Genomic DNA, 24,473 nt, shown 5'->3' with positions numbered 1-24,473 from the left:
ACATGTACTCCAGTGTTCATCGCAGCACAATTTACAATAGCTAGAAAATGGAAGCAACCTAGATGTCCATTGACAGATAAATATATAAAGAAGTTGTGGTGCATATATACAGTGAAATATTACTCTGCCATAAAAAAGAATGCATTTGAGTCAGTTTTAATGAGGTGGATGAACCTACAACCTATTATACAGAGTGAAGTAAGTCAGAAAGAGAAAGGCAAATATCGTATATTAACGTATATATATGGAATATAAATATATATATATATATATATGGAATCTAGAAAGGTGGTACTGATGAACCTATTAGCAAGACAGTGATGGAGGTGCAGATATAGAGAATATCCTTGTGGACACAGTGGGGAAAGGAGAGGGTGGGACAAATTGAGACAGTAGCATTGAAACATATACATGACCATGTATAAAATCAGATAGCCACTGAAAATTTGTTGTATGATGTAGGGAGCTCAAATCTGGTGTTTTGTGACAACCTAGAGGGGTGGGATGGGAGGTTCAAAAAGGAGAGAATGTATGTATACCTATGCCTGATTCATGTTGATGTATTGCAGAAACCATCACAATATTGTAAAGCAAGTATCCTCCCAATAAAAATAAATTAGAAAAAATAAAATGAACAAACTAGAATTGTATGTGTCAACAGAAATAAGTCTCAAAGAATATGTTGGGTTAAAAAAAAAGTAAATGTATAACCAGTTGCTCTGTATGCAAATGTTAAATATATCAAATAATCTATTATTTGTGTCTAAACAGGTACATGGGAAAGTACCTTTAGAACAGTGGTTACTTTTGAGGTGGGAGGGAGGAGAAAAAGGCTAGTAGGAGGTCTGTAGAGCCTTCAGCTGTATCTGAAATAAAAAAATTCAGAAGTAAGTTTAGCCAAATGTCAAGATCTATTGAGACTGGGCATTAGGTAAAGAATATTTATTTTATTCTAATATTTTTTGTATGTTTGAAATATTTAATGATACTGCTGCCATTCCTTTAGGTCTTTTTTGTTGTTGTTATTGAATTTCTTAAGTTTTTAGTATTTTTATTAATACTCTAATTAGTCATCACCTGCAATTATTATCTCTCTTCTTTATATTCTAGCCATATAATGTATTGTTATTTTTATTCTGTATTTTACGGTTACTGTTATGTGAACTTCCCAGGTGGCGCTGGTGGAAAGAACCCTCCTGCCAATTCAGGAGACCTAAGAGATACAAGTTCAATCCCTCGGGTCGGGAAGATCCCCTGGAGAAGGAAATGGCAATCCATTCCAGTATTCTTGCCTAGAAAATTCCGTGGACAGAGGAGCCTGGTGGGCTACAGTCCATGGGGTCGCAAAGAGTCAGACACGACTAAGTGACTTAGCAGATTACTGTTATGTGACAAGCTTGCCTATCTCTATGCTTTGTTTATCTAAACAGAAACTTCAGCTTTGTTCACTTTTGCACAGTCAGCCCTTCCATCCATTATCTGGTAAGAAATTATTATTGTGATCTTTTGTCTTTTAGGAGAAATTTCTGATGCTAGGTGTCTGAAATCAGGTAGCACCAGGGCCGAGCTGCTTCCCAAGGCTCTAAGAAAGACTCTGTTCATCTCCTTGAGTTCCAATGGCCCCAGGCGTTCCCTTGGCATGTGGCCACATGACTCCAGTCTCTGTCTGTCTTCACATGGCCTTCTCCTCTGTGTCCCATCTCCTCCTTATAAGGACTCTTGTCACTGGATTGCCCCTGCGTAATCCAGAATGATGTTATCTCAAGATCCTTAACTTAATTACATCTGCAAAGATCTCCCCCACCCCTTTCCCCCCAAGTAAGATCACATTCACAGGTTCCAGAGATTCGAGTGTGGACATGCAACCCACTGTAGACCTCTGCCACCTTCCATGCCTCTGTGCTCTGGCTTTCGGTTCATGTAGCTTGTGTAGAAACCACATAATACGTCAACCAACATCTAGCAAATATTTATGGAGAAGCTACTCTAAGCCAGGCCCTACACTGGTGAGTAAAACTAGGTAGAGTCTGCTCCTGTGGAACCTGAAGCTTAAAGAGTGTTTTAAAAATTGAGTCTTTTTAAAATTAAAAGTGTCCTTCTATATTTTAATAAACAATTATCTGCTTATCATAAAATATCTAGTATGTCTGAGGCATTTGACTGAATGCCTTCAGTTTGCCTATTTAATTTTTGTTTCCTAAAATGTTTTAAAAATTGTATTCGTTTATTTATTTTTGACTGCACTGGGTCTTCATGGCCGTGTGGGCTTTCTCTAGTTGTGGCGAGTGGGGACTGCTCCCTAGTTGGACTGTGCCAGGCCAGGGCCTCTCACGGCCGTGGCTTCTCTTGTTTCGGAGCACAGGCTCTAGACTGCGGACTCAGGAGTTGTGATGCATGGGCTTAGCTGCGGACTCAGGAGTTGTGATGCATGGGCTTAGCTGATCCATGGCATGTGAAATCTTTCCGGACTAGGGATCAAATCCACGCTCCCTCTATTGGCAGGTGGAATCTTAACCACTGGACCACCAGGAAGGTCCGTATTTCCTAAAAATGTTAACATCAGTATTTCCTTAACTGAGCTGCTTCTCATAACATTTGTTTTTTGTATTTCACCCCAGTAGGATGTTTGTGGTTAAGGTTTGCCTTCCTATATTATCATTATTTTTTTTTTTAGTAAATATTTATTTATTTGACTGCACTGGGTCTTAGTTGCAGCATGTAGGATCTTTCAGTTGTGGCATATGGGATCTGGTTCCCTGACCAGGGATCTAATACAGGCCCCCTGTGTTAGGATCACAGAGTCTTAGCCAGTGGACCACTAGGGAAGTACCCCTATATTCTATGAACCTTGTTAAATTAAAAAAAATCTAATTGTTATCATACACTAACATCTATGGTGCCTCTTCTACTCTTTCCCCCAATATATGAATGCTAAATTGATTATCTGTACTGAAGCTATTGCTTTGAGCTTTACTGAAAAAGTCAAGATATTTGTGAGCACTGTTCTATCATGTTGACTTCCCCTCCTTTTTTTTTTTCAAAGGAACAAGTACCCCAAAAAATGAGGCCAAAAGAAAAGGACCTTTTCTAACTTCTGCTGTTCCATGAAGCTTTTCCTCCCTGGGTTACCAGACTTCTTAAGGTTTGGCCCAGTATCTTCATTCCTGACTGCTTAGTCTCCTAAAAACCTTGCTGCCCTCAGAGGTCCCCACTAACCTCGGCCTCCTGGAGACCACGCAGACTGTTGGTTTTGTCATTTCCCCTTTCCTGAAGTTCTGCTTGTGTGTGTGTGTGTGTGTTAGTTGCTCAGTTGTGTCCCACTCTTTGCGACCGCATGGATTGTGGGTCCCCACGTGACCCACCAGGTTGCTCTGCCCATGGGATTCTCCAGGAAAGGATACTGGAGTAGGTTGCCATTTCCCTATCCGGGGGATCTCTCCTGGCCCAGGGATCAAACATGGGTCTCCCTCATTGCAGACGGATTCTTTACCGACTGAGCCACCAGGGAAGAAGTTCTCCTTAGGCCACTGGTTTCCTCCTCCCCCTCTCTTCATGTAATCCTCCTGCCCCACCTGAGAGCTTGTCCTTGGTGGTGTATAAAATTTTATGACATGTCTGCCCTCCACCCCCACTTATTTACCCTTAAGGTTCTGTTGTTTGAATGATCCTGCTGGTACCCTAGGCTCCAACTAGACTAGACGTTGTGCACTGAGCCCTCCCTGCTGATTCATGTCCCTTCACCGGTGTTCTGTGTGCTGCTGGTGGCGCTTTCTTCCTGCTCTTTTCCCTACAATTGAAACGTTGATGTCAGCCTTGACTCTTCTTTGCTTTTACCCCTGCTTAATCCCTTTAAGTAAATCTTTCTTACTTTTGTACCCCCAGGTACTCCTTTGATGCTAGGCAGATAATCAACATATTACCTACTGCCTTTCCCATAGGTAGTTCAGGCCTTTTCTGTCTATGTACAAATGTTGTTGTTGTTCAGTTGCTCAGTTGTGTCTGATTCTTTGTGATCCCGTGGACTGCAGCACGCCAGGCTTCTTTGTCCTTCACCATCCGGAGCTTGCGCAAACTCATGTCCATTGAGTCGGTGATGCCATCTAACTATCTCATACTCAGCCATCCCCTTCTCCTCATGGCTTCAGTCTTTCCCAGCATCAGGGTCTTTTCTAATGAGTCAGCTCTTGGCATCAGGTGGCCAAAGTACTGGCGCTTCAGCTTCAGCATCCATCCTTCCAATGAATATTCAGGACTGATTTCCTTTAGGATTGACTAGTTTGATCTTCTTGCTGTCCAAGGGACTCTCAAGAGTCTTCTTTAACACCACAGTTCAAAAGCATTCAATCCTTTGGTGCTCAGCCTTTTTTATGGTCCAACTCTCACATCCATACATGACTACTGGAAAAACCATAGCTTTGACTACACAGACCTTTGTTGACAAAGAAATGTTTCTACTTTTTAACATGCTCTCTAGGTTTGTCATAGCTTTTCTTCAAAGGAGCAAGCGTCTTTTAATTTCATGGCTGCAGTTACCATCTGCAGTGATTTTGGAGCCCAAGAAAAGAAAATCTGTCACTGTTTCCATTGTTTCCTCATCTATTTGCCATGAAGTGATGGGACCAGATGCCACATCTTATTTTTTTGAATGTTGAGTTTTAAGCCAGTTTTTTCACTCTCCTCTTTCACTTTCATCAAGAGGTTCTTTAGTTACTCTTTACTTTCTACCATAAGGGTGGTGTCATCTGCATATCTGAGGTTATTGATATTTCTCCCGGTAATCTTGATTCCAGTTTGTGCTTCATCCAGCCCGGCATTTTGCATGATGTACTCTGCATGTAAGTTAAATAAGCAGGGTGACAATACATAGCCTTGACTTACTCCTTTCCCAATTTGGAACCAGTCCACTGTCCCATGTCCAGTTCTAACTGTTGCTTCTTGAACTGCATACAGATTTTTCAGGATGCAGGTAAGATGGTCTGGTATTTCCATCTCTTTAAGAATTGTCCTGTTTGTTGTGATCAACACGGTCAAAGGCTTTGGTGTAGTCAGTGAAGCAGAAGTAGATGTTTTTCTGGAATTCTTTCACTTTTTCTTTGATCCAGTGGATGTTGACAATTTGATCTTTTGTTCCTCTGCCTTTTCTAAATCCAGCTTGAACATCTGGAAGTTCTCAGTTCATGTACTGTTGAAGCCTGGCTTGGAGAATTTTGAGCATTACTTTGCTAGCATGTGAGATGAGTGCAATTGTGCGGTAGTTTGAGCATTCTTTGGCATTGCCTTTCTTTGGGATGGAATGAAAGCTCACTTTTTCCAGTCCTGTGGCCACGGTTGAGTTTTCCAAATTTGCTGGCATATTGTGTGCAGCACTTTCACAGCATCATCTTTTAGGATTTGAAATAGCTCAACTGAAATTCCATCACCTCCACTAACTTTGTTTGTAGTGATGCTTCCTAAGGCCCATTTGACTTCACACTCCAGGATGTCTGGCTCTTCACACTCCAGGATAGTGTGACTGATCACACCATGATGGTTATCTGGAACGTGAAGATCTGTTTTGTATAGTTCTCCTGTGTATTCTTGCCACCTCCTCTTAATATCTTCTGCTTCTGCCAAAGTGGAAACAGTGCCCAGTTGTGGGTGTGTCTGGTGGTGAAAGTAAAGTCCAATAGTGTAAAGAACAATAATGGCATAGGAATCTGGAATGTTAGGTCCATGAATCAAGGTAAATTGGAAACAGTCAAACAGGAGATGGCAAGAGTGAACATTGACATTTTAGGAATCAGCAAACTAAAATGGACTGGAATGGGAGAATTAATTCAGATGACCATTATATCTACTACTGTGGGTAAGAATCCCTTAGAAGAAATGGAATAGCCCTCATAGTCGACAGAGGAGTCTGAAATGCAGTACTTGGGTGTAATCTCAAAAACAACAGGATGATCTCTGTTTGTTTCCAAGGCAAATCATTCAATATCACAGTAATCCAAGTCTATGCCCCAACCACTAATGCCAAAGAAGCTGAAGTTGAAAGGTCTTCTTTGAAGACCTACAAGACCTTCTAGAATTAACACCAAAAAAAAAAAAAAAAAAAAAGTCATTTTCATCATAGGGGACTGGAATGCAAAAGTAGGAAATCAAGAGATATCTGGATTAACAAGTGAGTTTGGTCTTAACAGTACAAAATGAAGCAGGGCAAAAGCTAACAGTTTTACCAAGAGAACGCACTGGTCAAACTCCCTCTTCCAACAGCACAAGAGACGACTCTGCACATGGATATCACAAGATGGTCAACACTGAAATCAGATTGATTCTATTCTTTGCAGCTGAAGATGGAGAAGCTCTGTACAGTCAGCAAAACAAGACTGGGAGCTGACGATGGCTCAGATCATGAACTCCTTATTGCCAAATTCAGACTTAAATTGAAGAAAGTAGGGAAAGTCATTAGGCCATTTAAGTATAACCAGAATCAAATACGTTGTGATTACACAGTGAAATTACACATGACTACAGGGTTATTCTTTGTCTTGTTCCCTTTTTTTGACCAAACTTTGTAGCCTGACACTGAAGACCTCGTGTGATCTGGTTCCAACCTAACTTGCTAGCTTTATGGCTCATGCACTGTAAACTGCCATGAGTCTGAACCGCTCGCCGTTTTTCATATGCACCGTGGTCATGAGTTTCTGCTCAGATCCACCGAGCCCTCTTTCCCCTAATCTAAGTGGATTGCTTTGTCTCTAACCCATTTTCCAAAGTCCATCTTAGATGCCACCTTTTCCAGGAAAGCTTCTGAGAATCCCTTACTGGAAATAACCTTTTCTGCACCCAGCTCCCGTAATTCTTGTGCTTTGCCTTACTAGTAGCATTTATCCCTTTTATCTAGACATATCCTGACTAATTTCCCTTACTAAACTCTATGCCACTTGGGATTAGAGACAATATAGGATTATTTACATCCCAACACATTTATTTGCCTACCAAATAATTTATTAAAAGAGTGAAACTCTTTATGGCTATAAAGTGGTTCTGTTTCCTGTGTTTTAATCATTGGCAGGCAGATTCTTTTACCACTGCGCCATCTGGAAAATCCCATGTTTTGTTATTTATTGTATTTAAGATGTTAGCTTAGATGGATTGTTAAAAACAATCTTTTTTTTTTTTTGCATTTTACTGTATAAAGCAATCACTGTTGTAATTGCAGTTATGTTATATATGTGCATTATATATATATGTGTGTGTGCATTTTGATAGCGAGCACTATGTGCTCTGTCATGTCCGACTCTTTGCAATACCATGCAAAAGCCCACCAGGCTCCTCTGTCCATGGGATTCTCCAGGCAAGAATACTAGAGTGGGTTGCCATTTCCTTCTCCAGGGCATCTTCCCAACAGATGGATCGACCCGCATCTCCTGTGTCTCCTGTCCTGGGAGGTGCATCGTTTACCACTGAGCTGCCTGGGAAGCCCAGTGAGCACTAACTTTCTGTATTGGTTCAATTCCTGTTTTCCTCCCCAAGATTGGTTTTTATTTAATATTATTAACCTTGACCACTTTAAATCTATTTAACCATTTCTAAGAAGTATGTCTCTGTACAACGATCTCTCTGTTATGTCCTATATTTTGCAGCTGTAAAGATGTGGCTAGATTCCTACAGATCTTCCCAGTCCAATCATTTTGTTTTTGCACTCAAGAAAAAACAGTTAACTAGATACTCTCTGTATTCTCTCCTGTTTCATTTTTCCTTACTTTCTCATAGGTTTTAGGACCCCTGCTTTGTCTTTGAAGTTTAAAGACTTAGCATATTGGTGTCCATTAGTCTTTATTTTCTTTTGTGGTTCCCGCGTTGCTGACTTTTTAAGTGTAAGACTTACAGTTCTCTTCAGAAGTGGGATCTTAGTGTTTGTTTTCTTCAGGTCTTACATTACCATTAATTTTTATAGTCTAGTGAGAGTCTAGTCTGACTGATTTTTGCTCTGATGCATTAATTCTCTTCCTTGTTTTCCTGTGATCCTTACTACACCAGTAACAAGTGTTTCTGTTCTTATTAACAGTCTATTTCTTCGGAAATAGGCGTCATTCACCTAGCCATGCTAGTTGCAGCTCCTCAGGCCTTTCTTCCTTTTTTCTTCTTTGTATTTCTGCCTGTTCTTCTTTTTGGCAATGGACCTGAAATTATTCTCAAAGTCCTTACTTTCCTCCTTTTCTTACCATTTCCTTCTTATCCCTTTTGGCTTAGCTTATTATTTTTGTAATTTATTTTCTTTGCTTCAGACCTTGGTAACTGTTTTGAGGGTCTTAGTTAGGATAAACACTGTATATTATTTTTTAAATGCACTTGAATCTGCTCATGAAACCAGACAGGGTCGGGGTAGAAGAAACCACTCTGTTTGATTGTTTTGAAGTTCTCTAATAAAAAGCTTGGGGAAGAAGCAGAATGTTCTGGGTAAGGTGGATTTTTTTGTTTTCTGTGTACATTTCATCCTATCCACTGGGCACAGATAAGCATGCATGTTCTAGGATCAACAGTGTGATCAGATGGTTTAGTTGATAATATTCTTAAATTCTAGACAGCTGTTGACTTGATATGTGTGTATCATGGCTTTTATTTTTTTAATGGTAACACTTTAGGTGCCTTGTGTTCAGTCGTGTCCTACTCTTTGGGACCCCATGGACTGTAGCCCACCAGGCTCCTCTGTCCATGGGATTTTCCAGGCAAAAATACTGGAGTGGGTTGCCATTTCCTTCTCCAGGGGATCTTCCCCACCCAAGGATTGAAGCAAATAGTGTGATACAGGGAGTATTTGCTTTCTATATTACTTTGAAAGGAAAAAGGATAAAGATGAGAGATTTTAAAAAAAATTATAGTTTAATGGCTTTTCCATCAAGCAGCTGAAAATCTCCCTCCCCAAGTTCTGTTACATTTATCAGAGAGAGCCTTTGAACTGCATGGTCTTCTGCAATTGTTCAGTGGAAAGATGGAGGTCTAGGGTTCACACAGCTTCTCAGAATTAGGTATCAAACCTCTTGACTTCATCTCAGAGACCCCATCCACAGGGCAGGCTGCTGACCTATAATATGTAATTTGTTTTTGGTACAATGGCAACCAGTCTCCGTGCAGGCAAGACCTGGAGGGTAATGAAATTTTGTCTAAAGTTTTTCCAGACTCTTCCCTCTGTTCCTGAGCCTCTCGTTTCCTCTCACTGACGGCTTTTGCTGTGCTGCCCGTGGCGGTGATGACGAGGTTGGTACTGTCAGCCACACATCATTCTCAACCTCCTGGCTGTTTTCTTGCTCTGGATTTGAGTTTTTGAGCTGCCATAGCGCTGCTGACCCTGCAAGAGGGATCTCTTGGTTTGTCTGCGTCACAGAGCAGGCCCACCTCAAAGGTGAAGGAGTGGACAGTGGCCTCTCCGTGGAGCTGCTGGGAGGTCTCGCGTCCTGATGCAGATGAAGGGCGCTGTGATGTCTCTGCTGCCACGGTGCCTGGGCTGCATCACCCACACAGCCAAACCCATGCTGAGTGTGGCCTGCACGGTTTATGGCCACAGAGCTTCCTTGTGTCCTTTTGGTGTCCTCTTAGTAGAGAAAGCAGCAGAATCTTCTTTCTGGGGTTCTGATCCTTTGTTCAGCATGGCCCAGTGTAAGGTCTTCACTGTACTCTGGACAAATGCTTTGGGGCCTGAAAGTCCTCAGTGCTTTGGGCCCTGGGGTCCCCACGCTCTGTGAGAAATAGCGGCAGACACAGAGGCAGAGTGCTCGGTGCACGTTCACTGTATTCTGTGAGTGAGTGAAGGACTCAGAATTAAATGCAGAAGAGGAGATTGTGTGACAGTGGTGACTTCGCTGTGTTCTCTTATTTCTATTTTCAGAATTTGCTTTAGCGATATTAAGTTTTCCATTGGATGCTTAGAACTGGTATAGCCTCTCTTTCTTATTGATGAAAAATGTGAGAATATTGATTCTTATATTACTTAGTCACTCTAACTCTTGTGTTTTGTCTTAATTTTATGTTTTATAGAAAAGTAATTTATTGAGATTATATTTCACATACTATACAATTTACTCATTTAATATGTAAATTAAGTGGTTTTTAGGATATTTACAGGCTTGAATCAGTTTTAGACAACTTTATGACTCCAGAAGAAAATGCCACACCCATTGGCAGTTAATCTCATTTTTTAACTCAGTCCCTCCAGGTAACCTATGGATGTGTCTATTCTGGACATTTTGTGTAAATGGAGTTGCACATTAAGTGGTCTTTTGTGACTGGTTTCTGTCACTTAGCATAATGGCTTCACAGTTTATCCCTGTCTTTCCCTTGGTTTCTCATCACTCTCTGGGGTGGCATAGAGTGTTAGTGCTGGTCTGTCTCCCACCTCTGGACTAGAGGAACAGTTCACAGATACTTAAAGAGCAACAGCAACAAAGCACTTCAAACACAGGTTATCCCAGGTCTTCAGAGGTGCCTCAGTTGCAGTCACATGCTGCTGCTGCTAAGTCTCTTCAGTCGTGTCCGACTCTGTGTGACCCCACAGACAGCAGCCCACCAGGCTCCCCCGTCCCTGGGATTCTCCAGGCAAGAACACTGGAGTGGGTTGCCATTTCCTTCTCCAGTGCATGAAAGTGAAAGTTGAAAGTGAAGTTGCTCAGTCATGTCTGACTCCTAGTGACCCCATGGACTGCAGCCCACCAGGCTCCTCTGTCCATGGGATTTTCCAGGCAAGAGTACTGGAGCGGGGTGCCATTGCCTTCTCCACAGTCACATGAGGGAGATGATTTTTGATCTCTGTATTAGTTCTCCATTACTGCAGAACAAATTATCCCCAAATGTAGCAGTTTAAAACAACAATGCTTATTGTCTTGCAGTTTCTATGGATTCAGGGTCTGAGCACAGCTTAGCTGGATCTTGGAGCCCTGCTCTTAGCTGGATCACGTGACTGACTGCATCCTCTCAAGGCTCCACACCGTTCCTCATTCACTGGCAGGATTCAGTTCTCTGCAGGCCTTTCTTAGTTCCTTAGGAGCTCTCGTAGGTTCTTTCCTATTGTGGGCCTCTCCATAGAGCACATCACAGCATGTCAGCTGCTGCATTAGAGTGTGCAAGCAGGTGGGCAAGAGAGAGGGCCAGCAAGACAGAAGACATGGTCTCTCATACCCTGGGCACAGCAGTGATGTCCCATCACTTGCCATATTCCGTTTGTTAGAGGCATGTCACCAGATCCACCACACACTCAAGGCAGTGGGATCATATAGGATGTGCATACCAAGAGTCTAGGATGATAAAGTGGGGTGGGGGTGTTTTAGAAGCTGCCTGCCACAATCTCCTACCTATTACTAAACAAAGCTCTTCTCTATACGTTTGTGATATCTTTTCTAGCTTTGGAGAAGTGGATTGTTGATTTCCTTGATTATAGAGCTTCTGCAGAGAAAAGGCACCTGAAGTGTTCTTTGTTGTTGTTTTTCAGCCTCTCAGTCATGTCTGACTCTTTGTGACCCCATGGACTGCAGCACGCCAGGCTTCCTGTCCTTCCCTATCTCTCACTTTGCTCAAACCCATGTCCATTGAGTCATTGATGCCATCTAATCGTCTCATCCTCTGTTGCCCCCTTCTCCTCCTGCCCTTAATGTTTCCCAGCATCAAGGTGTTTTCCAACAAGTTGGCTCTTCACATCAGGTGGTCAAAATATTGGAGCTTCAGTTTCAGCATCAGTCCTTCCAATGAAAAGTCAGGGTTGATTTCCTTTAGGATTGACTGGTTTGATCACCTTGCTATCCAAGGAACTCTCAAGAGTCTTCTCCAGCACCACAGTTTGAAAGTGAAAGTTGCTTAGTCATGTCCGAGTCTTTGCGACCCCATGGACTATACAGTTCATGCAATTCTCTAGGCCAGAATACTGGAGTGGGTAGCCTTTCCCTTCTCCAGGGGATCTTCCCAACCCAGGGATCAAACCCAGGTTTCTCACACTGCAGGTGAATTCTTTACCAGGGAAAGAATCAATTCTTTGGTGCTCAGCCTTCTTTATGGTCCAGCTCTCACATCCTTACATGATCACTGGAAAAAGCATAGCTTTGACTATACTGACCTTTGTTGGCAAAGTGATGTCTCTGCTTTATAATACGCTATCTAGGTTTGCCATAGCTTTTCTTCCAAGGAGCAAATGTCTTTTAATTTCATGGCTGCAGTCATAGTCTGCAGTGATTTTAGAGCCCAAGAAAAGGAATGTGGTAAAATTCCCTGACTAGATGTGCTAATAATTTGTCAGCTATTCACTTGAGAGACTTTTCCGCTAAATTGGTACTTCTTTTCTCTCCACCCTCAGATGGCAGAATGGCATTTCGTTTCATTTCCCTCATTTTTGTCTTACGACATTTTGACAAAATAACTCGTCTTTCTTTGTCTCCTTCACCCCCCACCCCCGCCCCCCATTCTTGGTCTCAGACCACTCCTTACTGGCGGTTGCTCCTCTTTTCTGTCCTTTTGTTCCATATTGTTTTCATGGAACCCTGCTGTGCCTCTTTAGATCTTTTGAAAATTGTCCTGTTTTATATTCTTACATCATCGTGACTCTTCTTTAGTTCTTGACTTTTTGATAGTGAAGTAGTTTGAGTGGATTCTAGTGTTCTAGTGTAGAGAACAGGGTGATAAGGTGCAACTGTGTCCTTTGTTTCTGATATAAACTTAAAGAAAAACCTATAAAACATTTCAAACTTGAAAGTACAGAGACTAATAGAACAGAACACTGATGTACCGTCCACTTGGATTATGAAGTACTAACCTTTCCTTTGTTATTTTTTGCCTCACATTTTTTTATTGGAGTATAATTACTTTGCAATTGTTGTGCTAGTTTCTGCTCTACAACGAAGTGAATCAGTTATATGTATACATGTATCTCCTCCCTTCTTAGCCTCCCTCCCACACCCCCATCCCACTCCTCCACGTCATCATAGAGCTCCAGGCTAAGCCCCCTGTGCTGTCCAGCAGCTTCCCGCCCGCTTTTTATACCGTTTTACACATGGCAGTGTGTGTGTGTGTGTCGATGCTCCTCTATCAATTCATCCCACCCTCCCCTCTCCTCCAGCCCCCATGTCTGTTTTATCTGTATTTCTATTCCTTCCCTGCAAATACGTTCGTTAGTACCATTTGCTTCAGGTTTTTAAAGAATTTATTTATCCACAATATCCCTTTCAAAATATTGTATTGATAGACCTGTTGGTTATTTGCATGTTTTTGCTATTATAAACATTGCTGTGATGAATATTTCTTTGTACTCATGGGCAAGAGTTTTTCTAGCCATAGATATTTTAAAGCAAACTTCTGCAGGGAGGTGGGGCAGGGGCAGGGGGAGAAATAGGTGAGGGAGATTAAGAGGTACAAACTTCCAGTTGTGAGATGAGCCGTGGGTATGAAATGTACAGTGTGGGGGATACAGCCAGGAATTATGTCCTATCTTTATATGGTGACAGACCCTGGCTGGACTTATTGTGGTGATCATTTTGACATGTATAGTGATATCAAATCCCTATGTCATATTACAGTAACTAACATAGTGTTTAGGTTGATTATACTTCAACCAACCAAACAAACCTACAGAAAAAGAGATCAGATTTATAGGGATTGGACAGAAAGGGAATTGGATGACAGTGGTCAAAAAGTACAAACTTATAGGATAAATAAGTAATGTGATATAATGTGCAATATGAATAATATAATTAACGCTATTCTATGTTATGTATGAAAGCTGTTCAGAGTAAATCCTAAGAGATTTTTTCATCATAAGAAAAACATTTTTCTTCCATTTTAAAAATTTTAGGGATTTCCCTAGCAGTCCATGGCTCAGACTCCATGTTTCCATTGCAGGGGGCATGGGTTTGATCCCTGGTCAGGGAACTAAGAATCCCATACATTGCATGGTGCAGCAAAAAAAAAAAAATTATATCTAAGTGAGATGGTGGATATTTTCTAAACCTACTAAGATAATCATTTCATGATACATGTAAGTCAAATCATTATGCTGTACATCTTAAACTTAGGCAGCCCTGTATGTCAATTATATTCCAATAAAACAGAAAGAAAAAGACTTCTCAGTGATTGATAAGCAAACAAGCAAAACAGTAAGTGATAAACATTTCTGTTATATATTGACAAAGAAATGTTACAGCTATTTTTAATAACATTACATGAAACAGGAGAAAATGCCTTTCGTGACAGCCATCTAAATAGAAAAATGTTAACTCATGCTGCCTTCTGCTTTTGGATTAATAGTAGTGTGGCTTTTTTCTTTTTCAAACTAGGTATTTATATGACTAGAAGGAAAACTGATGGAATATTGGAATTAGTAAAACTACTTTCATATGGTAATTTAAGAAAATATTCACTACATACTTCTCTTATTTTTCTTCGTGGTGGTATTTATTCCTATCTAGGACTAATCAGCAAAATCTATATTTATTATTGTATCATACTAATCTCTAAGCAGGAAATTTTTAAAAACTTTTATCATGGAAAATTTCAAGCACCCATAAAAGTAGAAAAAATAGTACTGTGAACCCTCAAGTATTCATCACCCAGCTTCAACACAACTGACTTTCTTTTGAGCAAGATTTTCAATTGTGAGGCTAACATTAGTTTTATATTTAGAAAGTCTTATATTCAGGGTAACACAAAATTAATGTTGCTCATTTGGAGAATTATTTCAGTATTCCTATGAGGTAAGTGGCAATTGTTTAGAGGACTTATTATTGCTATTATTATTATTAGGTATAAAAGTTGTCCTTTTAATGTGATTTTGCTAATTTGTGGGTTGACTGTGAGTTTCTCCTCTCCATTAGTCGCTCAGTGTAGTGGTCTGGCCAGTCTTCCATTTGACAGGGAGGTTGTCCACAAGCTTTGTAAAAGTGTGACCTAAGCCCTTCAAAATGTATTCATACAAAAGTTAGGAAACAGTTCTAAACACTTCGAGAACTCCATTTTAAAAATGAAACACAGGGAGTCCCGTGGTCGCCTAGTGGTTAAGATTCCAAGCTTTTCTGCCATGACCTGGGTTTAATCCCTGGTCAGGAACTGAGATCCTGCAAGCCACATAGCGCAGACAAACCCCGCCCCCCCAAAAAAAAACCAAAAAAGAAAAACAAAGACAACACAGGGACCAGTTAGTCATGTGCCCTGGTACTGTGCGTGGGCCTGCAGACCCCGAGGCTGTGTTCACTGTTGGAGCTGACTGCATGAGTCTCCTGTGTGCTTGGATTCCAGATAGCAGTGGTCATGGGCTCCTGCACGGCTGGAGGGGCCTACGTGCCTGCGATGGCTGATGAAAACATCATCGTCCGCAAGCAGGGTACCATTTTCTTGGGTGGACCTCCCTTGGTAAGAACCTGCTTGTTTGTTTCTTTTTGGTAAGAACATAGACTTGCTTGCTTGATTGAAGTAAAATATGCATAATGTAAAATACACCATTCTAACCATTTTTACGTACACAGTGCTCTGGCATTGAGTATAGTCACTTTCTGGTACAGTTGTCACCACGATCCATCTCCAGAACGTTCTCATCTTCCCCAGCTGAAACTCTGTACCTATTAAACACCAATTCCCTATTCCCTGCCTCCTTCACTACCCCAGAAACCATGATTCTACTTTGTCCATGAATTTGACTACTTTTGGAACCTCATTTAAATATCTGTCCTTCTGTGTTTGCCATATTTCAGCTAGGAAAATGTCCTCAAGATTTGTCCATGTTGTAACATGTGTCAGAATTTCCTTCCTTTTTAAGGCTGAATAATATTCCAGTGTACATGTATACACCGCATTTTGTCTATTTATCCTTTAATAGACTTTTGGGTTGCTTTCACTTTGGGGCTATTTGGAATAATGCGGCTGTGACCATGTGTATGCAAATATCTTTGTGAGTCCCTGCTTTCATTTCTTCTGGGTGTATGTTTAGAAGTGGAATTGTGGTGGAGCCATGTGGTTACTCTGTATCTATATTTTTGAGGAATCACTTCATTCCTCTTTATAGCTGAGTAATGTTTCATTGTATGGATAGGCTGTATTTTGTTTATCCATTTATTGGTTGATAGACATTTGGGTTGTTTCCACTGTCAAAGGTACTAAAATATAAAACATTTTCCTTTCTTCTGTGATCTGTCTAGCAGTTGTGTTTTTATTTGCTATTTCATGACATCGCACCCCCCACCCCCGGCCCAGGCATCTCTGCTTCCCATGGGCCCACTATGACCCCAAAGTTGTGCCATCGCCATGTGAAAATGTGCTTGGTACCCGGATGGGGGATGGGCAAAAGGCTAGCCCTTAGCTCCCCATCCCCCCAACCCCCAGTGGCCTGTTGGCGAGCTCATCTCAGCACTGCCTAGCCCAGGTCAGTGATGGGCTGCCATGATCCTCCCAGAGACACCCTGGGGTGCACGCCTGACCTATGACCCTGCTCCTGAGCCAGCGCCCCACTGGGGACAGATGGAGCAGTCGCTGGTCAGGGGCGGGGAGGAGAAGGTAGGGCAAGACCCGGGGCGCAGGCACGGGTCAGCCAGGAGGCAGGGAGCTGAGAGGGGGAAGACTTCAGGAGAGCAGAGGCTGTAAAGCTTAACACGCATGCTCCGCTGTCCCATCAGACTTCACACAGAAAACAGATTCAGAGATAAAATCGGTTAGACTTTCGCTAGGGTAACCAGTGAGTATTAAACTCCAAGCTCAGGGCTCTTCTGCGAGTGGGGCCCTGTGCACCCTCACTGGCCACCTGCCTGTGACGGAGGCCCTGGGGACTGGATTAGGTTATCCCTGGCTTTCCCTCACTTCCCATTTGACCATCTGCATTACTGTGAGTGCCGCGTCCAGCACGGCAGGTGGGAAAGACCGGAAACCCGGGCGAGCACGCAATGAAAAGATAGACACATATCGTTTGGCAAGCGGGGAATCCTCCTGCTCTCGGTGGCAGGAAGACAAAATGGCTCCTTTCAGCCCGCACTTTTATTGGTAGAAGTCACGTGAGATCATTAGGGAATAGCTATACTGGGGAGTTTGGTCAGCACACCATAAAGAGGGAGTCAAGTTAAGGCTTTGCTGTTGATCAGAAATGACTTGTTTTATTTCCATGGGGACGGACGCAGGGGCAGGCAGTGAAGTGGAGCAGAGAGCACGTTCCGCCCCAAGTATGTCCGTTCGGCATGCTTATAGGACAATCACGAGGGTGCAGTTTGCCGCACCCTCGAGTCATGGGGCAGGTTCTGGTCTCTGCCCTGCCAGGCTGCAACATCTCCCCCCTTTTTCTTTTTATGTTAAATTTGGAGGTGCCCCGTTAGGATCAGGGAACCAATGGGAATCATTGGTCCAAATTGTAGGGTAAGTGTCAATCCAAGTTGAGGGTCTAGCTAATGGAGGGGCTGGAGCATAAGTCCAATACAAATCAGCCTCTGCCCCAGTTACAGCACAGGAGACCAGCGCCAGCACAGCCAGCAGCATGGTCTCCTGGGTCTTAGGTGTGTGAGCGCGCAAGAGCATCTGTTCGCTCTTTTGACTGAGGCTCTTCAGTTGTGCGCAGGTCATAGGAGGTGCCTGACCAGTGCGTGGTTGTCATTCTCGCTTGGGGTGGGGGGTGGGGGGCAGGGGGCAGTCTGCCAGGCGCAGCCCCTGGACTTTCTTTGTCACCATCGCCACGCTCATTGTGGGATCCCACATCTCCCGTGGCGCAAATGGGGGATCCATGGTAAAGCTTGATGCACCTGCTTGGTATCTAACCAGGGCCTTGACCTGTGGAGACACAACCACATCCTCCTCCCCGTGTTAGTAAGGGGGTTGGTCCTTCCCGTGGACCACCTTCTGGCGCCTTCCACCAGACCTGTGGGTTTTGTACTGAAGGAGAATGTGAGTGGTGTTTCTCATATGGGATTGATTTTTGGTCATCTGTTGTGAAAAAATTTAAGGTTAGGAGAGCTAGATGCAGAAGTGCAGGTGGAGATTTCCCTGCTATTCCCACTTTTGTTTTAAAAGTTGACTTTTAAGAGCATAATGTGCTCATTCAACAGTAACTTGGCCAGTTGGATTATATGGGATGCCTGTAGAATGGCTAATAGACCGGAGAGAGCAACAGGTTGTAAAAGCTTTACGGGTGTGAGTTGGCCCGTTGTCAGCTTTAAGTTTCTTTGGAATGCCCATATGAGCGAAAGCAGCTAATAAATGGCATTGGGCGTAAATGGTGGTTTCACTGGGATGAGCAGAAGCCCAAAGCATGTGAGAATAAGAAGCAATAGAAACACAGAGGTAGCTAAGGTGTCCAAACTCGGGAAAATGGATTATATCCATCTGCCAAATTTCATTTGGAGTAACCCCTCAAGGGTTAACTCCAGGTGATGGAGGTTGGTAAGCACTGACTTGTTGACAGGAAGGACAGGCTTGAATGATTTGTGTTGCCTGGGATTTAGTAATGTTAAACTGATGTCTAAGGGAGCGGCAGATTGATGAAGAAGTTGATGAAACTGGTAAGCCTGCTTAAAAATGGGCATCGTTAAAAGGTCAGCCTGAGAATTGCCAAGGGTGAGAGGCCCCAGGAGAGGGGAGTGAGCTTGAATATGTGTAATAAAGAAAGGAAAGGAACAGGAGCAAACGGCTTTTTGAAGTTGGAGAAATGGGAGGAATAATTCCTCAGAATTAACATGTTTAATTTTTGCAGTCTCAATAGACTTGGTCATTCCAACAACATAGGCAGAGTCACTAAAAATATTAATAGAGATCTTTAGAAACAAGTACTGTAATTTCTGTTACTAGTTGCACCCGCTGCCGAGGTATGGGGAGTTACTAGAGTTTCTCACTCCTCAGGATGGGTAATGCCTGCTTTGCCATTGTTAGAGCCATCTGTAAAATAAGTAGGAGCGCCTGGGGTAGGCGTGGCCTTGGTGACTCTGGGCCACACAAAGGGAGTTGGGGAAATCAACTGTAATAATTTATGTGCAGGAGGGTGATTGTCTAAAATGCCTGCAAAAGCAGTGAGGGCAACTGGCCATGATAAGCAAGTCTGTCAAAGATGCTGCTGTTGAGTTTTGTCAAATGGAACATGAATAGTTTGGGGATCAAAGCCAGTTAACTGGCAAGTATGCTTTCTTTCTTGTGTAATTAAATTAGACACAAGAGTAATGTACATCATCAGAGTTTTGCCCTCCTGAGAATGTGCCAACAGCCATTCTATGATGCCAAAGGTGGGCTGTTCTTGAAATACAATCCCATAGGGGCTTCTGGAGAAGCTACGACAATGAACAGAATAGGATGATCATATGATTAAGTTGAGCATTTTGAATGGCAATATTTACTCTAGCCAGTTCCTTTTTAGCTTGTGGCGTCAGAGTCTGGGAAGAAAGGGCTGAGTCCCCTTTAAGAGTCTCTGAACTGGTATACTGGTGGACTGGTAGGAATGCCCAAAGCAGGGCACAACCAATTAATATCTCCTAAAAGCTTCTGAAAATCATTTAATGTTTTGAGATTATCGCATCTAATGGATACCTCTTGGGGTATAATGATATGTTCTGAAACCTGATAACCTAAACAGGAAAAGGGAGCTGTTCTTTAAATTTTTGGGGGGGGGGGCTACATGTAGTCCCCATCGTATAAGATCATGTTGAACTTGGTGAAAAAGTGGATTTAAGAGAGACTTCTGGGGCAGCTAAGAGTATGTCATCCATGTAGTGAATGATGGAGGCTTGAGGACAGAGGGATCGAGCTCCCTCCAGAGTGCTAGCCACGTACTGTTGCCATAACGTCATCATCCCCTGAGGCAGCATTTTCTATTGGTACTGTTTCATGGGGGCTTGTTGGTTAATACTGGGTACTGAAAAGGCAAATTTTTCTTTGTCTTGTGGAGCTAAGGGGATTGTATAAAATCCGTCTTTAAGATCCAGAACTACAATTGGCCAGTCTTGAGGTATGGCCAAAGGGGATGGGAGTCCAGGCTGCGAGGCCTCCATGGGTTGCATTACTACATTAATAGCTCAAAGATCATGAAGCAGCCTCCATTTGCCTGATGTTTTTAGGGACTGTGAAAACTGGAGTATTCCAAGGACTAGTACTTTCCTCTATGTGTCCTGCTTGAAACTGTTCTACCAAGGCTTGTAAATGCATGTTTCTCCTTTGTAGAGGCCATTGATCCACCCAAACAGGTTTAGATGTAAGCCACATTAGAGGTGTGGCGTGTAGTGACAGAGAAATGTCAATGGCCCTCATTAAATATTTTTATATGCTAGCTCTTTTCTGTCCAGTTTGGGATGAATAGGTAAAGGAGAAGGATCTCCCTGTAAATTTTTTCCTGGCCCTTTTCCTGGTTGTTACCCAGTTCTCACCATCATGTGATCTGCCTTTCCCTTGTTGGAGAGAACTAGGTGCCATTGGGTAAGCAGTTTGTCGGGCCCTAGGCAAAGCTGTTTGTCGGGCCCTAGGCAGGGAAGAATTGCTGAACTCTGAGCAAGTTGTTGGTTCTCCCAAGCCTGAGATTTTTCCCTGGGGTTCAGTCACGGGCCAGTCATCTGGCCACTGATGAGAAGTAATGATGGAAAGTCAGCTCCAATATCTGAGACCAGAGAAGGTTTTTCCTTGAATTTTAACCTTACAAGTGGGCCGATCTGAGAGTATTTGTTGAGTAAAGCACACTACTTGATCACCTGTGCTCCCAAATCCTTGTTTTCCTCTGGTGACAGGATTATAATTATTAGGGGCATGGTAAGGCAAGAGACGGAGAAGGCAATGGCTCCCCACTCCAGTACTCTTGCCTGGAAAATCCCATGGATGGAGGTGCCTGGTAGGCTGCGGTTCATGGGGTTACTAAGAGTTGGACACGACTGAGCAACTTCACTTTCAATTTTCACTTTCACACGTTGGAGAAGGAAATGGCAACCCACTCCAGTGTTCTTGCCTGGAGAATCCAGGGATGGGGGAGCCTGGTGGGCTGCCGTCTATGGGATCACATGGAGTCGGACGCGACTGAAGTGACTTAGCAGCAGCAGCAGCAAGGCAAGAGAAGGAGCTGAGCAGTTCGTTGACCTTGAGGAATGACATGGAATGAGCGAGAAAGAGCCATTACTTTGATTTCCCCTGAATAGTCTAGGTCAATAAGGCCAGGAAGAATTTGGAGGCCCTTGAGAGTAAGGCCACTTCTGCCCAGAATGAGTCCTATGGTCCCTGGTGGAATGGGGCCTTAGATCCCAGTAGGGATTGCTACAGGGGGTCCGATTCATTAATCTGAATAGCTACTCTGTTGGGAGGTCCAACCCAGCACTTCCGCTGGCAGCGGCTGAGAGGCTGGAGATAGGCTGAAGGGTGTGCTGGAGATCCTCACCAGCTATGTCCCCATTGTTTGTGGGGCCTAGGGCTGGCCCCATTGGCTGTTTCCTGGCTGTAAAGGGGAACTATTCTTAGGAAATTTTGATCTGTATTGATTAGCCCAATGATTGCCTTTCTGGCATTGAGGACACGGTCCCGGTGTTTTATTGTTACAAGTAGGTGGAGGTATTGTAATACCTGTTTTAGGCCAGGAATGGCAGTCCTTTTTCATATGTCCAGGTTTTTCACACTGAAAACATTTGGCAGGGGAAGAGCTAAAGTTATTTTTAAAGGCAGCACAAATTGCTTGAGCTAGCGTGGTTGGTTTGTGAGCCTGTGTACCAATATTCTGACATGCTCGCACAAAATCGGCAAGGCTGCCATTTTGACGAATAGGGTTAAGGGCAGCCTTGCAATCTTCATTGGCATTTTCATAGGCTAATTGTTTTAACAAAATGTCCTCCACTGTAGGACTATTAATTTGACAGTAGAGAGCAGATGAGAGCCAGTCTACAAATTCAGTGAAGTCTTCTTCAGGTCTCTGTAATATTTTAACAAATGAACCGCTAGGCTTGTCAGGGTCTGATACTGTCTGCCACATCCTTCGGCAGCACTTGGTGATCTGTTCATATGCTCTCACCAGTGTATCTTCATGAGTCAATTGGGCTGTTGGACTGGTATATTGCCCTGTGCCTATGAGCATTTCAAAAGTAAGAGTATGTCCAGCGGCCAAATTAGCATGGGCTTGCTTTTGGCACAACTCAGTATAAGAGGCAAAAAATCTGTAAATAATGGGGACCACTTAAAGCTGCTTTGGCTAACATTTTAACATTGTAAGGAGAACTTCTCCCATGGAAACAAATTTCCAACAGTTCCTGTGTTAAGGGGAATTAGCTCCATTCAACCTAACACTAGATTTTAGTTCCTTTAAAACATTGATGTCAAGAGTTTCATGGGTTGCAATAACCTGAGTGGGATTATTGGGGTCGGGTCTGTATTCATAGGGAAGGCAAGATGGTCCTCAATGTCTAAAGCACACATAAGAAGGGTGGAGGCCATGGCAGGCTGAAATTGAGTCGGTGGCTTATCCTCCCAAGACAATTCTGGATCCGGTAGAGGTGGCGGTGGTGGAAAATCAGCCTCAAGTTTAGGTGGCAAAGTGGGGGAAGGGTAAACAAGAGCCGCTTCTGAGGACACCGCCTTCTGGCATGATTTCCCAGTCTGTAGAGGGTGTAGGACCAATCACACTAGCCCCAAGGTCGCAGATACAGTCACGGCTAAGAGATCCCCTCTCCTGTGTGCTGTTTTCAAGTTCTCTCTCACTTGACCCCAATTTTCAATATCTTGAGTGCCTTCTTCCAGAAACCAAGGATTATATTTAACCCCCTCTCTTAGCAGTTGTGTCAATTGCTCCTCTTTCACCTGTGCTCTAGCAGTCTGGAGGAGGTCCCTCAAAAGCTGGAGATAATATTTCTCAGCTTTACTCAAATCATTCCCCATTGTTACCCTGACTTTGTAAGACAACAAGGGACTTTCCCCCTTAGAGTCTGAGGGCCTGGTCGTGATCCAGGCGTCTCACTTACCGCTGGCTGTCTTCACTTTCAGTTTTTTCCCTCGGGGGGAATTCTTCCCAAGTTCAGGTCCCTGTTTGGCGCCACCTGCTGCATGCAGCACAGCGGGTGAGAAAGACCTGAAATGGGATGGGCGCACAATGAAAAGACAGACACATATCATTTGGCAAGCGGGGAATTGGGGGTCCTCCTGCTCTCTGTGGCAGGATGGCAAAATGGCTCCTCTCAGCCCGCACTTTTATTGGTAGAAGTCACGTGAGATCATTAGGGAATAGCTATACTGGGGAGTTTGATCAGCACACCATAAGGAGGGAGTCAAGTTAAGGCTCTGCTGTGGATCAGGAATGACTTGTTTTGTTTCCATGGGGACGGATGCAGGGGCCGGCAGTGAAGCGGAGCAGCGAGCACGTCCTGCCCAGTGTGTGCGTTTGGCATGCTTATAGGACAATCACGAGGGTGCAGTTTGCCGCACCCTCGAGTCATGGGGCAGGTTCTGGTCTCTGCTCCACCAGGCTGCAACAGCGAGTTTCAGGAAAGCAGCAGTCACCCTGCAGTTCTTACGCCACAACTTGATCCTAGATTTCAGAGGGGTAAACAGAGGGTGGGTGAAGACACAGGTAGTTAGTACAGATGGCAAGGAAACGTCCCCCTGTGTATGTATAATCCAAGAATATTAACGAGGTAAACAGAATAATGCCAAGGAAATTCTAAAGGCACAGTAAACCTGCAGTGGAGTATTATTCAGCCGTAAAAAGGAATGAGGTTCTGACACATCCTACAACATGGATAAACCTTGAAAGCACTGAGCCAGACACAAAAGGACAAGTATTATGTGGTTCCACGTCTATGAAACGTGTAGAATAGGCAGATTCACCGAGCCAGACGGTAGGTTAGCGGTTGCCAAGGTATAGGGTGGGGGTGTGTGGGGGGGAATGCTTCTTTTGAGAATGATGGAATGTTCTGGCATTAGGTGGTGGTGATGATTACACAACCTTGTTAATATAATAAAGAACACTGAATTGTATTCTTTTAAATGGCGAGTTTTCTGGTACATGAATTATATCTTACAAAGGAAGTTTATTGCTTCAAAAGTTTGTCTTTGGTTTTGGAATATTAACACAAGTTTATTAAAAAGAGTATGTTAAAAGATCTTATGCTTTGTGTTAATTTTCAATAACTTTTTTACTGAGGATCAGGTAAGCCTGAAAAACTACCATTTCAGATGTAGTAAAAGTCTCAAGGCTTCATTCCAAAAGCCTGCAGAATAATACTAAATATTATTCTTTAATATCTTTCTAGCTATATTCATAGCAATTGTTGTTTAATTTACCTATGTATAGTAAATTTTCCTGGGTAGTTCTTGTTTGTTTTTTTATTAGAGAATGAGTACAGATATGACTGGAATTTAAAACATCTTTTTGGGAATAAGGAATTATCATAATATGGATATAATGTTGTTTTTGAGAGAGGATTTTGTCAGCATCAGGATAAAGAGGATAAAGGTCAACATCACATTGTCTGTTCAGTGGATTCAGATTTAACTCATACCTTAGAAAGGAGCAACCTGGCCGCTGAAGTCTGCAGTTCTGCTAGAGAACT

General features: G+C 43.0%; 1 protein-coding gene across 1 annotated transcript in view; it reads left to right on the top strand.

Annotated features, from left to right (window-relative positions):
- Positions 1 to 24,473, top strand: part of MCCC2 (methylcrotonyl-CoA carboxylase subunit 2) — a 78,368-nt gene that overhangs the window by 26,209 nt on the left and 27,686 nt on the right. The window contains exon 7 of the mRNA XM_043887415.1: positions 15,247 to 15,360. Within this exon, the coding sequence (XP_043743350.1) occupies positions 15,247 to 15,360 (114 nt within the window). The remainder of the gene's footprint in view (positions 1 to 15,246; positions 15,361 to 24,473) is intronic.

This window comes from Cervus elaphus, chromosome 25 (genome assembly GCF_910594005.1).
Source record: "Cervus elaphus chromosome 25, mCerEla1.1, whole genome shotgun sequence".
Lineage (NCBI taxonomy): Eukaryota > Metazoa > Chordata > Mammalia > Artiodactyla > Cervidae > Cervus > Cervus elaphus.
The sequence above is the reverse complement of the archived record's forward strand: the minus strand, read 5'-3'. Positions and strand labels throughout refer to the sequence as shown.